The sequence below is a fragment of the Leucoraja erinacea genome, chromosome 13, assembly GCF_028641065.1.
Source record: "Leucoraja erinacea ecotype New England chromosome 13, Leri_hhj_1, whole genome shotgun sequence".
Taxonomy (NCBI): domain Eukaryota; kingdom Metazoa; phylum Chordata; class Chondrichthyes; order Rajiformes; family Rajidae; genus Leucoraja; species Leucoraja erinaceus.
This window is the reverse complement of record NC_073389.1, coordinates 40,146,203-40,162,699: the sequence shown is the minus strand read 5'-3', so window position 1 is coordinate 40,162,699 and position 16,497 is coordinate 40,146,203. Positions and strand designations below refer to the sequence as shown.

The 16,497-nt window shown below is 40.0% G+C and overlaps 1 protein-coding gene across 4 annotated transcripts in view; it reads right to left on the bottom strand.

Moving 5' to 3' along the window:
• The window catches only part of dcbld2 (discoidin, CUB and LCCL domain containing 2), a 79,611-nt gene that overhangs the window by 21,619 nt on the left and 41,495 nt on the right, over positions 1 to 16,497 (bottom strand). For all 4 annotated transcript variants that reach the window (XR_008724474.1, XM_055645003.1, XM_055645005.1 and 1 more), the window contains exons 5-7: positions 14,866 to 14,938; positions 4,335 to 4,468; positions 2,137 to 2,177 (exon numbers count right to left, since the gene is read on the bottom strand). Coding sequence is in view for 3 of the 4 variants with exons in the window: in XM_055645003.1 (XP_055500978.1) it covers positions 2,137 to 2,177; positions 4,335 to 4,468; positions 14,866 to 14,938 (248 nt within the window). In the remaining variant the exon portion in view is untranslated. The remainder of the gene's footprint in view (positions 1 to 2,136; positions 2,178 to 4,334; positions 4,469 to 14,865; positions 14,939 to 16,497) is intronic.

Genomic DNA, 16,497 nt, shown 5'->3' with positions numbered 1-16,497 from the left:
TGATGCACAAGGACCCCCAGATCCCATTGTACTTCCCCTTTTCCCAACTTGGCGCCATTTAGATAGTAATCTGCCTTCCTGTGTACACCTCACATAACCTCACATTTATCCGCATAAAACTTTATCTTCCGTGCATCTGCCCACTCCTCCAACCTGTCCAAGTCACCCTGCATTCTCATAGCATCCTCCTCACAGTTCACAATGCCACCCGGCTTTGTGTCATCTGCAGATTTGCTAATGTTACTTTGAATCCCTTCATCAAAATCATTGATGTATATTGTAAATAGCTGCGGTCCCAGCACTGAGCCTTGCGGTACCCCACTAGTCACTGCCTGCCATTCTGAAAGGGACCCATTAATCCCTACCCTTTGTTTCCCGTCTGCCAACCACTTCTCTATCCATGTCAGCACTCTACCCCCAATACCATGTGCCCTAATTTTGCCCACTAATCTCCTATGTGGGACCTTATCAAATGGTTTCTGAAGGCCCAGGTACACTACATCCATTTTCTTAGTTACATCTTCAGAAGGTTAGTCAGGCATTCTGACTCGGACCGATCCTGTTACTGCTATCCAAATGTTCGGCTTTCTCATCTTTTATAATCGACTGCAGCATCTTCCCCACCACCGATGTCAGGCTAACTGGTCTATAATTCCCTGTTTTTTCTCTCCCGCCTTTCTTAAAAAGTGAAGGCAGCTAAGTTGGCACACTGCTCCTCCTGCAGGATGTGGGAAGTCACAGAAACTGCTGGTGTCTCTGATGACTACACCTGTTGGACTTGTGTCCAAGTACAGCTCATTGAAGACCACGTTAGAGAACTGGAGCTACAGCTGGATGATCTCAGGACCATCCAGCAGAATGAGAGTTTCTTGAACATACAGCGAGGCTTTCATTCAAGATTTTTTGAAGATTTTTAAAGATGTGACCAAAAAAGGTTGTTGAGGGTAAAACTGTAGACATTGCACATATGGATATCAGTAAGAATTTGACACGATTCCACATGGTAAACTGCTCTGGAAAGTTAGTTCGCATTGGATCCAAGGAGAGTTAGACGACTAGATAGAAAATTGGCTTCATGAAAGGAAAGGGGAGGTGATGGTGGAAGGTCTTTTTTCAGTTTGGAGGCCTGTGACTAGTGGTATGATTCAGGTTTCAGTGCTGTCATCTATATCAAAGAATTGGATGAGAATGTATAAGCATGATTAATAAGTTTGTAGTTGGCAGTGAAGTTTGTTAGTATTGTAGAGAGTGAAGACGGTTGTCAAAAAATACTGTAGGATCTGAAATTGGCATCATAGGTAGATAGGGTGGTCAAGAAGGCTTTACAACGATGTTGCCAGGATTTGAGGTCTTGAGCTGTAGGGAAAGGTTGAGCAGGCTGGGAGTTTATTCCTTGGAGGGCAGGAGGATGTGGTGTGATCTTATAGAGGTGTACAAGATCATGAGAGGAATATATAAGGCAAATGCAGTGTATTTTACCCAGAGTACGGAAATCAAGAACCAGAGGACCTAGGTTTAATGTGATGGGGGAAAGATTTAATAGGAACCTGAGAGGCAACTTTCTTTTCTGCACAAAGGGTGGTAGCTATGTGGAACAACTACTGGAAGAGGTAGTCGAGGCAGATACTATCACAACATTTAAAAAACATTTGATATATTGGCCAGGATATGTTTAGAAGGATATGGGCCAAATGCAGGCAGGTGGCATTAGCATAGATGGAGCATTTTGGTTGGCATGGGCAAGTTGGGCCGAAGGGTCTGTTTCCACACTGTATGACTATGTACTACAGAATAATGGGTAATGAGTGAACGGATCGGGCAGGACAGTGATGTGAAGTTGTTTATTTGTACACTTATAATAGTTATTTAGGCAACATACTGGAAGCTTGCTACATCCCTTGGGACTGTACCTAGCATGAATCACAGGCAGAAGAAAATGGGAAAAATTACATTCTGTAAAGGTAGGTGTCTGTGTTTTGGAGGGAGGAGCAGATGTATCAAAACAGGAAATAAGTTTTTTTTTAAATAAATGGCACAAAATAACTTTTTTTATTGACTTAATTTAAAGTGAGTAACTAGATACTTAAGATTACACAAAACATGTAAATTCGACGGCTTTATTTATTGAATACTCACCATTTGTCTTGAATGTAAACAGGTGACGTGATAAATGTCCTCTGTAAAATTAAGGTAAGATTAAATTATACTGCATCATAATGCAACATTAGTACATGTGTCCATTAAATAGAAAATAAAAGAGATAATATGCCGGCCAAGTAGATGGACATATGTTTTTTTTATGTTATGAGCAAGTATTAACAATATTGAGGACTTTACAGACAATAGTTATTTGTAAGGTTAAGAAAGAGTTCAAGAGAGCTAGATAGTGCTGTTCAAGATAGCGGAGTCAGGGGATATGGGGAGAAGGCAGGAACGGGGTACTGATTGGGGATGATCAGCCACGATCACATTGAATGACGGTGCTGGCTCAAAGGGCCGAATGGCCCACTCCGGCACCTATTGAAAAAAATGAAAAAAACGATACCATTGACAGATGTGCTTGCTATCTCATGAGGTGCAAGAGGAATTGCTAAACTAATGCCAATAACTTAGATAATGGATTAGCGATGGGTGACAGAAAATACGACTGACCTAAATAAGGACAACAGAAATGATTGGAAAGCTAAAGGGTACTTCAGGGGAATGCTAGTGAAACTACAGTTGAGAATATTGAGAGAATGGAGTTCAAAATAACGTGGGATCTAGACAGTGCAAAGGTAACCTGTTCCTATTAACCAAAGGGTCGATAACCAGAAGACATACTATGTAACTGACAAAAAAAGACATGGAAGATCCTTTTCTCTTTTATGCAGTGACTTGGTTCTAAATTGCACCGATTCATCCATTGCTTTTAAGGGGAATTGGATCAATCATGTAAGAGAAGAAATTTTAGGGCTATGGGGAAACGGTAAGGGTGTAGGACTAGATATATCACTCTTGCAGCAAGCTGGCACAGACTCAAAGGGTTGAAACCTATTTTCTATGTTTCTATGAAAAGCTTCCTTCTGAATTATTACCATGCAGCGATTTGACTAATTCTGTGCACCCAATATTTACATGTGGGTGACTTCATGATTAAGAAGTGGGGCAAGATGAAGCATTTAGTGTGGACCAGGACATTCAGCAACCTTAATGTCATGATATGCCTTTCTTTCCAGCAATTTTACTGCCTGTTGCCAAGCCTGATGGAGACACTGAATACTTACATGGCAGGAAAGCAAAGAGACTGCAGATCAACCACAGTTGCCATCCTACAAGTGAGGGTAGCATGGAGGAGGGGGAGGGGGTCACCATTTCAGATCTTTGGATTGGGATCTTGGGTGATGCCTAATTCCAATAAAAGTGTGAATAGTGGAGGTGGGAATAGGTGCCTAATGATGGACAGGAGAAAGCATAAACGCGCTGGGTCAAGGGGAATGGATAGGCTGATAGCTGTTTAGCTGGTCAGGAAAGAGGGGACATAGATGAGGAATAGGCAGCAAGGAACAAGTGTTCCCATGGAGGCATATAGGAGATTTGAGGACCATACTTAAGAAGGAAATCACGCAGGTAAAACAAAAAAAAAAAAGGGCATACCCAAATTCTGGCAGAGCAGATTAAGAATAATCCAAGAAGATTTTCTAAGTATATTAAAGGGAAAAGAATATCGAGAGAGAGAAGAGGACCCCTCAGAAACAAAGTAGGCATATGTATGTGGATCCAAAGGACAAGGTCTAGTTCCTCAATGAATATTTCTCGCCTGTTTTTACTGCGGAGAAAGATACAAAGAGGGAACTTGGGAAAATTAATGGGGATGTTTTGAGCACAATCTGTAATACAGTCGAGGAGGTGCTGGACATCCTTAGATGGTCACAGTTTAAGGATAAGGGGGAAATCTTTTAGGACCGAGATGAGGAAAACATTTTTCGCACAGAGAGTGGTGAATCTCTGGAATTCTCTGGCACAGAAGGTAGTTGAGGCCAGTTCATTGGCTATATTTAAGATGGAGTTAGATGTGGCCCTTGTGGCTAAAGGGATCAGGGGGTATGGAGAGAAGGCAGGTACAGGATACTGAGTTGGATGATCAGCCATGATCATATTGAATGGCGGCACAGGCTCGAAGGGCTGAATGGCCTACTCCTGCACCTTTTTTCTATGTTTCTATGTTCCTTTTGCTTGCACCAACACAAAATATTTATTTCCCTACTCAATTGAATGGTGCACAATTATGAATGCCCCCTCCCCAATAAAGAGTGGCATTGATTCCTCCCCACCCCTCCAGTTTGTGTACTTGCGTTTTTGAGGAGACATTATTTGCAACAGTATTTTCGTAGTATGTAATTCCTTTACTGATCACAACATTGATCCGGCCACCCAGGAAATGTGATACCACACCAGCATGAACGCCTGCCATGCATAGCAGTGACGACTGGAAAAGAAAGGATGGTCAACATTCACAATGCATAGCAACTCACTGCAGATTTACACAATAGTTTACAGGCTTGAACGGCAGCTGTTTTCTCTATCCGTTGAAAATATAGTTTATTTCATTTACTTAATGTTGATCTTGATCAAATTACTCACAATGTTGGAGACCAAGGATTTTAATACCTGGAAGATTAGTTAAAACTGGGGATTCGGGATTTGAAAAGCATATTAAATTTGTTTTTACCCAAAAGCTGACATGCTATGGAATATATCACCAAGGAAGACCTCTGTGAGCCAGTCAGAAATTTTGGAAGTGATTGAGGGCAACATTAAGGGAGGATAGCAGTGAAGTTGAAATCAATCAGCAAAACTAACATTTGGAATTTCCAGAGGGATTCTCGCAATTTCCTGCTAAACTTCAGATCTTCGTTTGGGGACCAGTATAAATGATTAAAAGTGCTTATTTATATTGTTTTTCCAGGGTTTCAACAAATTTACCACTGGGAGGAAATTGGGAGAACCATGTAAGTTCTTCCCTCAAGCATGACAGGCCTAATGGCTTTTTCCGACACACACAAAAACCTACTGGCTTATATTGTAATTTAATGATGCTAATTAAATTCCTATTGATCATAGTGCAAGCTATAACCAAGTGTCATTTTGCTTCTTCAAAACAAAATCAGTACCTATGAAATAATTCCAATTTTTGATTGCACAGTACTTGGACAATGTGCACACTGATACATCCAGGATTCCTGGGCAGTTTCATCATTCTTTCCTTATGTTCCCACCAGGAGCAATAGGTTAATGTAGTTTGTTTTGACCATGAGATTTTGGATCATACTTCCATCTCTCATGTTCCAAGACTGGAAGTCATTAAAACTAAACTTTCACGCTTCATTAAGACATTTCTGATGAAAAGATAAATAACTGGTTTACTAAATGCAGTACAGAGGTTGATTAGTTAAATGCCTGCCTTCAATTAAATCTAGGTCCATATCACCATTTTTTGCGCCATAGCTGTTTTCCGATTGAGTAACTTCATGGAAATAGCAAGAGTCAAGAGTGTTTTATTGTCATATGTCCCTGATAGAACAATGACATTCTTACTTGCAGCAGCACAACAGAATATGGAAACGTAGTACTGTACACAATATAATGAACGAGGGAGAGAAAAAAAATCTCATGATAATGTAACAATCCACTTCCACTGGAAGATCAGAGGTGGCAGTGTACCTTTTCAAGTATCCTACAATGCTGCATGATGCATGCAAGTACGAGAATAACAAGAGTCATCGACGTCTGCCATGCTTTCATGCTGTATTAAATTACGACTGCAAAAAAAAGTTATCAATGCACTATTGCGGGGCAAATCTTATGAGCCACTATCAACAGTTGTCCGAATGTCATCAAAGAATTGCACTACCTACTTGTACACGATCAATTATGAAGCCATGAAAGATTAAACAAGTCAATCCAAAATAAATAAAAAGTCACTCTAAGGGGTGGAAATTTTAAATATGACAACTTCCAGCATTTTCGATTTCCAAGTAAGCTTGAAATGTTTAATGGAATTAATAAAACTGGTCCATATTACATGCTGACATACAATTTCCTACAAATTTCTCAGAATACATATTTTTTTTAATTCAATTTAGGACTTTGGGCAGGGGCAACATTTATTGTCCTTCAGAATATGGTTTTAAGGGAAGAACAGATAGAATCAAAATAATCAATGGAAAACCTTGCATTACGGAACACTAGCATAAATTAAACCACGATACCAAGACAAAGGGAAAAGGCAAATTCATTTTAGGAAGAAAAAAAAGTGCTGGAGTAACTTTCTCAGCATCGCTGGAGAGTATGATTAGGTGACTCAAGCTCAGGACCCTTCTTCAGTTTGAAGAAGGTCCCGACCCAAAACATCACCTATTCATGTTCTCCAACTATGCTGCATGACCAACTGAGTTACTCACACACCTAGTAACTTATTTTGTAAACCAGCACCTGCAGTTCCTTGTACCTCCACATAATTTTATGAAGATCTTATTCATTAATTATGACCAACTCATGGAAACAATTGTGGTGCAGAAATGTTTGCAGTTACTTCAGATACTGTAGGATGTTGTTGAAGAGAGTGAGGTAAAATCTAGTGGAATCATTTTTTTTAATTCATTTTTTGGGCCCGAGCATTTCAAGTGAGACCAGCTCTGGCTACGCTAGATATATCTTAGCAAGATGAAAAAGTGCATTCTCCTAATTCAAGGGCAGAAGCTAATGCTGATGAGGATAAATGTCTGATATTTTAGGGGGGGGGGGGGTGTTAAACCTATTTATTTTAAATTTCACTGATGAGCTGCTGAAGGATATATGATAAATTGCAATGCATCTTTTCGAGACGTCCGTAAACCTGCAGTAACACTGTCAAGGTGCAAGATAAATGATTTGCATTGGGTCTCACCACAGGGAATGATTCAAACAAAGATTTGAAACAGGCTGCTTCTGTGGGGAATGTTGCTAGTTAGTAACTGTAACCACATATCACTGTGGCTGAACAGTACCAGTCACTGTATCATCACATTTATAAGAAACCACATTTAGCATAAACAAGCTTCATATCAGAGTGAGTAATAGCAGAAATTGAATTACACACTTTTCCATTCTCCAGTCTGAAAATGACCCAACAGACTGGAAGCTTGTGACTCAGTTGGGTCTGCTGTATTCCATGCGTTAGCCTGGCATCTTCATTTTTCTGTTGAGTTCCTCAGTTACACTTTAAAATGCTTTAACATTTCTCACCATGGGAATTAAAAAAATCATTTTAAAATAAATTACTCCATTTCAACATTACGGATACTTCAATCAACAAATAACAGAATGGAGATTGTAAGTAATACTTAGAATACAACTTAGAATTGAGATTGCAACTCGCATGAAAGTTTAAATAGTCCATTAAAGAAACACTAGGAAAGGAGGGACAGCTGTCAAAATGGATGTTAGCCACGTGAATAAACTAGAGAAGAAAGGGTGACTTTCACCAGAGCGAGGGTTAGGAGAAGATTTAATAATGATATTCAAGAAGATGATGGTTTGTATTAAATCCTGAGAAAGTTCCCATTGACAGGAAGACTGTTAGCTCAAAGGCACAGATTTAAGATAACTGGCAGTGCAATATAATGTGGTGAGGGGCAGAAGAGAGAAATATAATTTAATGCAGCAAATTGTAATTATCTGAAATATATTGTCCCACTGTGATGAAGGAGATTAAATGGTAGTTTACAACATGGAAGTAGCTAAATATATAGAAACTTTCAGAGGTATAGATAAAAAGTTTTTTAAAAAAGTGGGACTAAATGGAGATTTCCCCCAAAGAGGCACCAAGACAACTGGCCCACAGTGTGTTGGATTCCACTACTCTGCGATAACAGTTGATGAATTTTAGGAAGAAAAAAAAGTGCTGGAGTAGTTCACTCCATATAAAGAACTGGAATTTCATTATTATTAAGCATAAGGTACAAGTCATTTATTTGAACTGCAGTAAACTCAGCAGGCCAGAGGTTAAGAAATTAAATATGCAGGACCTGAGCCTTGTGCAGAATCAGATAATGATCAAAATGTACATTTGCCAGTGTGCTGCAGTCCCTCTCATCAGAGGACAGATCCAGCCCACACATTCTGTCTCTGGGCTCTGCAGCAGTGTGAACTACCACTACATGAAGGTCATGATTCAACCTAATCAGTGGCTGCAAGAAGTTGTAGAAGTAGAAAGAGCAGAGGAATAGGCATGCAGTCCAGGAACTACACACTATTTTTTAAATTGCAAACTTCAGAACGTTGTTTGATTGTTTTCCATAGTAAATATTTAGCTAGTATTTTTAGGATTTCTTTCAAAGAGTTGGGCGGCACAATGACGTTGCGGTAGAGTTGTTGCCTTACAGCACCAGAGACACGGGTTCCATCCTGACTACGGGTGCTGCTGTACGGAGTTTGCATGTTCTCCCTGTGACCACATGGGTTTTCTCCAGGTGCTCTAGTTTTCTCACATAGGTGCTCTAGTTTCCTCTCACACTCCAAAGAAATTGTAAAAATGTCCCTAGTGTGTAGGATAGTTTTAGTGTACAGGGTGATGCAACTCGGACTCAATGAGCTGAAGGCCCAGTTTCCGTGCTGTATCTCTAAAGGCTAAAATCACTAATTGAAATCAGTGAAGGTAGCTTCTTAATAAAGAGATCATTAAAATGACACCGAAGATAGACACAAAATGGAGTAACTCAGGGGGACAGGCGGCATCTCTGGAGAGACGAAATGATGACGTTTTGGATTGAGACCCTTCGACAGACCTTCTTCCCTCCTACACACTAAAATGACACCATTGGTTTGGTATTTGATTAACCTTTGAATGCTCTTTTGGTATTGCATGATTGCAGTGATGTGTCCAGTATTTGGAATGCATGAAATAAACGCCCTGGAAAAAAAAATCTGTCTGGGCGAAATCAATATCCTCAGCCCCGCTGATTCATGCCTGCAAATTGTTGGAATCCAGATGGCTCCGTGCAAGTTCTGAGGCAGGATCTGATAAACGTCATCAAATGAATGCTTCTGCACAGCTTAAATAAATGTTGCAAATGCTCAAATCACCACCAACTGTTGGCCTGTTGGCTGATTCTGGATGAGCTAATGTTGAAACCAACTTGACTCCAATCTACTCACTGCCTTACCCACGAAAAACATGATCTCGATTTGTTGTTGTACAAATTGAAGGATAGACATACCCTTTGAATTGACAAAAAAGTACCACAAATCAAATATTCCCTTTTACTTTTGAAATAAAGTATTACAAGGTTCACACAGTGGGTATGGAACAAGCTGCCAGAGAAGGTAGTTGAGGCAGGTACTATAACAACATTTAAAAGAGATTTGGACAGGTAGATGGACAGGAAATGTTTTGTGGGACAATGGCCAAAAGCAGGCGGGTGGAAGTAGTGTAGGCATGGCATCTTGGTTGTCGTGGGGAAAAGGCCTGTTTATGGACTCCATGACCCCATAAGGCTACTACTCTTGGCTAACTATGAAAGAAATTGTATTTTGTTTAGAGCCTTCTGCATCCTCAGGAATTCTGAAGACACTTTGCAGAAGCAATGAGATGCTCAGGATACTTTTGAGTGCTTTTGAATGTTAAACATAACATATCAAATAGAAGCAGGAGAAGGCCATTCAGTCTTGCGCACATGTTCTACCATTTAATACAATCATGACAGATATTTTATGTAATTGTCACTTTCCTATTCGGTCCCTTGATTTTAATATCTAAGCAGCTGATCTCTATTTCGTTTATACCAAGTGCCTGAGGTTGCACAGAACTCCAATAGAAAATGAAAGATTTACCACCATTTATGAGAAGAAATTTCTTCTCAGAGTCCTGAACTGTCAAGTCATTTCTTTGAGTTTGTGTCCGTTTGTACTAGACATTCTAGCCAGTGCAATCATCTGTCCCACATCAACCTTCAAGCCCTATAATAATTTAATAGGTTTCAATCAGATCACCTCCCACTTTTCTAAATTACAAAGTAGAGTGTCAGCCTGATTAAATGACAAACTGGCAACTCAAGTCAATCTAGCCAATATTTGCTGCACATCTTCATTTGCAAATATACCTTTCCAATATTCCCAGAGGTACTCTCCTCACCTTATTGCCCAGTGTAATTTCCTATGTCCCAATTTTAGAGGGCTCCACATTAATTTTTCGCGAATCTTTTTCTTTTAAGCTCTCACAATCTGTTTTCATTTCTTGCTACCCTATTCTCATGTAATGCTTTTCCTCTCCATATCAATATCTTTGCGGAATTCGGAAAAGTTCCCAATTTTCTGCTTACTGCTTTTTTGGCAATGCCGAGTCTTTTTCTTTGATCAAATATTATGTGTTTATTAATCTTAATGCCACAGCTGGACCATCTTTCCCGTTTTGTTTCCCTTCACAGGGTTTTGTATTACGTGCAAACTTTGTCCAATTCTTTACTCGTGTAACGGTTAGCCATTGCTGCATTCTGTCATACCTTTCAATGCAGTTATTCAATATCCAACGGCCAACTCGAGTTCATGCCTTTGGCTTTGGTTGCAGACTGAACAAAATCAGTTTTAATTTTTGTATAAAAATTCCATCATATTATGATAATTACGGACCGCCGTGAGGGGGGGGAGGGAAGAGAAGTACAATGGGCAATAGGAACCAGCATGGAGGAGCCGCTGTGTGTGGGGGGGGGGGGGGGGGGAGAGCAACAGAAGAGCCAGCCTACTTTGTCAGCACCATAGGCTGCCGCTATTTGCACACCTTGGGTACGCAAGCAAAGAATTTCACTGTGACTTGTCACATGCAACAAAAGTATTCCGTGCCAATAAAGTATTCCATTCCATTCTCTAAATTTCCTGAAACTACCAGATCAGCAATTTGCCCTTTCACAATACACAAAATCCAGATCCCTCTATTCCTTCCCATGGCACCTAAACATAATAACCTAGTAAATCATATATGCATGTCATGAATTGAGCTTCCTCATTATTACTGCTAAATTGATTTACCCAGATTTTATGTAGACTCAAGGAGATCATTATCAACTAGGCAAATGAACCAAGAAATGGCAGATGTAGATCAATTCAGATAAATGTGAGAAGACCTACACAAAATGGTAAGGCCCTGGGGAGTGCTATAGAACAGGGACACCTAGGGTTGCAGTTATATAGTTTGTACGTTGCAGTTGTACACGACTGGTAAAGCAACATTTAGAGTACTGTGTACATTTCTAGTTGTACAGATATAGGAAGGATGCCATTAAACTGGATAGGATGCAAAAAATATTTATGGGAATGTTTCCAGGACTTCAGGGTTTGAATTATAAGGAGCGACTGGATACGCTAATACATTTTCCCACTGGAGCGTAGGACACTTCGGGATGACCTTTAGAGGTACATAAAATTATGAAGCGCATAGATATAGTGAATAACCACAGCCTTTTGCTAGAATAGGGGAATCTAAACTAGAGAGCACAGGTTTAAGGTATGGGGAAAAAGTTTTTAAAAGGGGCCGTAGGGGTGACCTTTTCCACACAGGTGGCATATATATGAGTTCTACTCCGGTAGGCGGCGCGACTCTCGTCAGCAGCGGCCTCTGCAGCCCGTCCGCGTTTTTTATTATTTTTTGTCTATGTTTCTATGTAGTTTTTGTTATTTTATGTGGGGGTGTGTGTGTGTGCGGGAGGGGGCAACTTTTAAATCTCTCCCTGCACGGGAGACCCGACCTTTTCTTGTCGGGTCTCCGTTGTCGTTGGGGCTGCAATGAGGTGTGGCCTCCAACAGAAGAAGACCGGGGACTCTGGTGCCGACGACTCACCGTCACCGTCGTGGAGCTGGCCGAGTCCGGAGCAGGTGGAGCGGTGGTGGTGCGCTGCTGCTGCTGCGGCCCGACCTCCGGAGATTCCGAGGCTGCTACTGCGGGTCTGCGGAACCGAGAGCCCGCGGGTCCCTGGAGGGAGACCGCTTTTCAGGGCTCCTGCAACGGCGACTTCTCCCGCCCGAGTTGCGGGGTCGAAGAGCTCCTGGAGCGGGGCCTAACATCACAGCGCACGCCGGGGGCTCTAACACCAAGACCCGGTGTGCAACCTCGCACCACCCGGCGTGGTTTTAATGGCCGCGGGACAATCGCCATCGCCAGCCGGGGGCTTTGACTTTGACTCTGACATCGGGGGGGGGGGGGGGGGGGGGGGGGGGGAGAGTGCAGTGGAGAGATAAGTTTTTTTTGGCCTTCCATCACAGCAATGTGATGGATGTTTATGTAAAATGTAAATTATGTTGTGTCTGGGGTCTATTTGTTTGTAATGTATGGCTGCAGAAACGGCATTTCGTTTGGACCTCAAGGGGTCCAAATGACAATTAAATTGACTCTTGACTCTTGATATGGAATGAGCTGCTGGAGAAAGTGGCACAGGTGGGTATAATGATGACATTTAAATTTCTACAGGTGCATAGATAGAAATGTTTTGGGGTGATACGGGCCAGGCACAGGTCAATGGAACTAGCTTGGTTAGGCAACTTAATCGATGTAGACAAGTTTGACCAAAGGGCTGACTTTAATTTCACTAATATTTGTTATGATGCCTGCCATAATGTATCCAACAAAATAAGAAATATTGTAGATTAGGAAATATTAGTCCAATGAATGCTAATATGAGGCTGCTCATATTTAATGAAAACATTTGCGGGAGACATTTATGGCAAATGCAGTCAGCATAAGTTTATGGTAAGTTAATAGTAAGTGTAGCAGTGCATATGACATAATTTTCATTTCCACAATGTACAACTTTAATATCCATAGCTTGGGTGGCAGCACCTATATGCAACATTAATTTAATAATATGTTTGGATTAGTGTCTTTCTGCTGAATAATCATAAAAACAAGAGGCCCACCACCTTGATTATTCCTTTCCAGTCTTCTCTTTGGCTTGGTAACAAAATAACTTGAAGGCATATAAAAACAGACATACATATATTGGACAAAGAGATTTATAACAGTTAGGTTCTTGAAGGATATACAAGGTTCTCTCGAATGGCATCAAACACATAGCAGTCCGGAGATCTGCCACTACACGGGAAAGATATTAGTCTTCCTGGCACTCAATTTAATAGTTTGGCGTTTTGGGTTTGCCCAATACTCGCCCAATAATGGGCGCTGCAGCCAAAGGCCAACATCGAAAGAAACACTTACATTTGTGTACCAAAACCTGTATTTCAGTTGTGCCTGTTGCACCAATAACAGAGGTAAACCTGTGAATGTTGTTGGGAACATCCTGACTGGGAGTTCAATTGTCACCAGTGTAATTTTCAATTCGTTTTTTGTTCCAAGTGTTTCAAAGTTTTAAAATGATGTTGATGGAGACAGTGGGGGGAAATTTTGACCAAAGAAATTTGGGAGAGTTGCCTGATCCTGGACTACTTTAAGGAGACTTGAAAGTTACCATTCACCAAAATGTAAATATTATTTTGTTAGTTTTAAAGCATCATTAAATTCAGCTATCATGAACTAAATTAAATATGTGCCCCGAGTGTTGGCAGATTTGGGCTTGCGGTTTAACCAGTGTATGGAATGCTAATCCTCCACATGGTCAGGTTGCAATTTTCTTTTCGTTCTACAACTAAAGATTTAATTACTTTTTAAAATGCCTTTCTACATTGAGAAATTCAAAGTATTTCATTCCCAATAATTTTTCAGTAAAATCAGCATTGTATTTTATCAAGTTTGGCAATCATTTAGCCCTTAACAAGAACCCACAACAACAAATAAAAGGGCCATAACATTAATTTTAATCTCCTTGGGGTGTTAGCTTAGCTCTTCAATCGGGAGTGGTTGTTGGGTGGAGTAAACACTTAAAATACATTGGTAATAAATAAATAACAAGTTGTCACAAGCTGTAGAAAATATTAAGGGGGAACACTTCTTAGGATACAAGTAAGTCTGAACAAAACTCATATCTGTAATCATATGTATTGCAAATTAGTCTACCTAATCATCCATTGTTAGATTTAACAGAGGAACTTAATCATTGTTTCACTTCAAAATAATCATATAGATTTTTATGACAATATTAAATGTCATAAAAATGTAAGATTCTACATATTCCAACGCTGGAGAAAGGCAGTCACCAAAACAAAAAGCTGAACCCAAAATGGCAGAATGCAAGGCAAATAGTATTTTGTTCAAGTTGTGTGCAGTTTGACCAGACCCATGCACTGTGTGCCTTTCGCAGTAGTAGAAGCGAGAAGCTACGTTTCTGGACAAATAACCCTAATTGCCCCATCACATATTTGAGTAATAAGGCACAATAGAAACTAAACATTAACCTTGCCAGCGTGAAAAAGGATCTGTCTAAATAAGCATTTTAGCTTTTGAACCCAGGCCAATGAAAGGCAATTAGCTTAACACCTGCCCATTCTTGGATGGTTTTATTGCTATATACTAATTAACTTTTCCCCTGCCTATTAACATAACAGTAACACAGCAATTTGCAGTAGCAACAAGGAAAAAAGAACATTTAATTAAAAAACAAATCTTAGACAGGGATCTGATACTCAAGGGTACAATTTGCTTTCCTCGATAAGATCTTCATTGGAGGGTAGTGCCAATCTAATGAGATCTGTGTTATTTAAAATTGCTATTTTACAAAACAGCATTCAGGTGCATGATAATAAAAAATACCAAAACTAAAGGGGCAATCTAAATTATCTTAACAAAAAACAACTCAATTGCAGATGTCAGAGAGTAGAGATGGATGAGAAGGTGATACATTATGGTTAGCGGATTTCACTTGGCTAATCACCATCAGTAAGCCTGTTCTTTCTTCCTATACTTACATCACGATAGCCAAGAGGGATAGTTCCAGAGATGTTACCAAAAGGAGTCAAGCATCCGGCAGGACAGTACCTACTGAAAATTAAAACAACAAACAAAATATCAACCCAGTATTCAATAAGGAGATAATCAAGAAATAACACCCACACTCCAAAGACGTATGTTTGTAGGTTACTTGGCTTTGGTAATAAAAATTGTAGAATTGTCCCTAGAGTGTAGGATAGTGTTAGTGTATGGGGCCGGGTGGCGCGGAATCAGTGGGCCGAAGGGCCCATTTCTATGCTGTATCTCTAAAGTTAAACACTGAGAAGAAAGATATGTTTTAAGATAATCACAAGCACAAAAGAGAATACCAAAAAAGAATAGAAAATACCGATTCTTTATAAACAGAGTAATTAGAATATGAAATTGATTATTCACCACAAGAGTTGTTGCAATAACTCTTAAGAGAATTAAATAGGCACATACAATATTGCGAAGAAGAGAAGAAAATCTGAAAGAGGAAATTGCCTGCCTGGCTGTTGAAACATTACAATCCCAGAGAAACTAGCATGAGTCCTGCGGAGAGTTTTACACCACAGTCAGATTCTCCCAGAAGATCATTCCCTTTGTCAATGTAACAGTTTGATTGCAGTGTTATAGGTTAGGATCAAAATTGTTTAGCATATTGTTGCTCCTCTGCATACACAAAGCATAATTTAAGGACCCAAACCCAAGCTGAAGAAGTGTGTGTGTGTGTGTGTGTGTGTGTGTGTGTGTGTGTGTGTGTGTGTGTGTGTGTGTGTGTGTGTGTGTGTGTGTGTGTGTGTGTGTGTGTGTGTGTGTGTGTGTGTGCGCGCGTGTGTGCATGTGCGTGTGGGCTAATATGGTACTTGGATTCTGAAGCTTTCTATTTTTGGGAGTTACCCCACATTGTTTCAGCAACTGGTAGGAACTAAATGATTGCAAGTTGATGGCTATTGTAGGTCGACAGCTCAATTATCATTGTGATAATATTATTGAAGATGTTAAAAGGCAAAAAGTCGTCATAAGGCAATTCCATGTTCTTAAATGCCAGGTGCAAAATGAAATCTCTTTCATAATGTCTAAGTGGTTCAGTTGGAGGAATTTCAGGTGAATGCTCATTGAAAACCTAGCTGCTTGAAATTAGTTCAAAAACTCATTAAAACATCATGAAAAAAAATAAGCAAACCCAAAAAAAGTCTAAAAAAATAAGATCAACCAATGAAAACAAAAGCACATTTCCTCGAATGCATACCAAATAGTAAAATAATAATAAAACAGCAGGGCACAGTTTTAGAAAACTGCATGACACTGTTTTAGAAAGGACCTTCCATGCTGCCTAGTTTATGGGGTCTCAAAGAACTGCGAATCATTTGTACAGAAACCACTGAAATTGCAATGTTCAATTTCTGTAACTTTTATAGCTTTAACAAGACTCTTGCACATTGGGAACAGGAGAGTTCAACGACTCGAGTGCAGAACCAACTACAAAATAACCACACTGCTCAATCACAGTAAATAGTTCCACATTTCACTGGAAAGAGCAGTGCTACTAATTTATTTCAGCAGATATTAGTAGCAGATTATTTTTTAAGAAACATGCTGATCCATTTAATTTTCTCTTTCCGTTA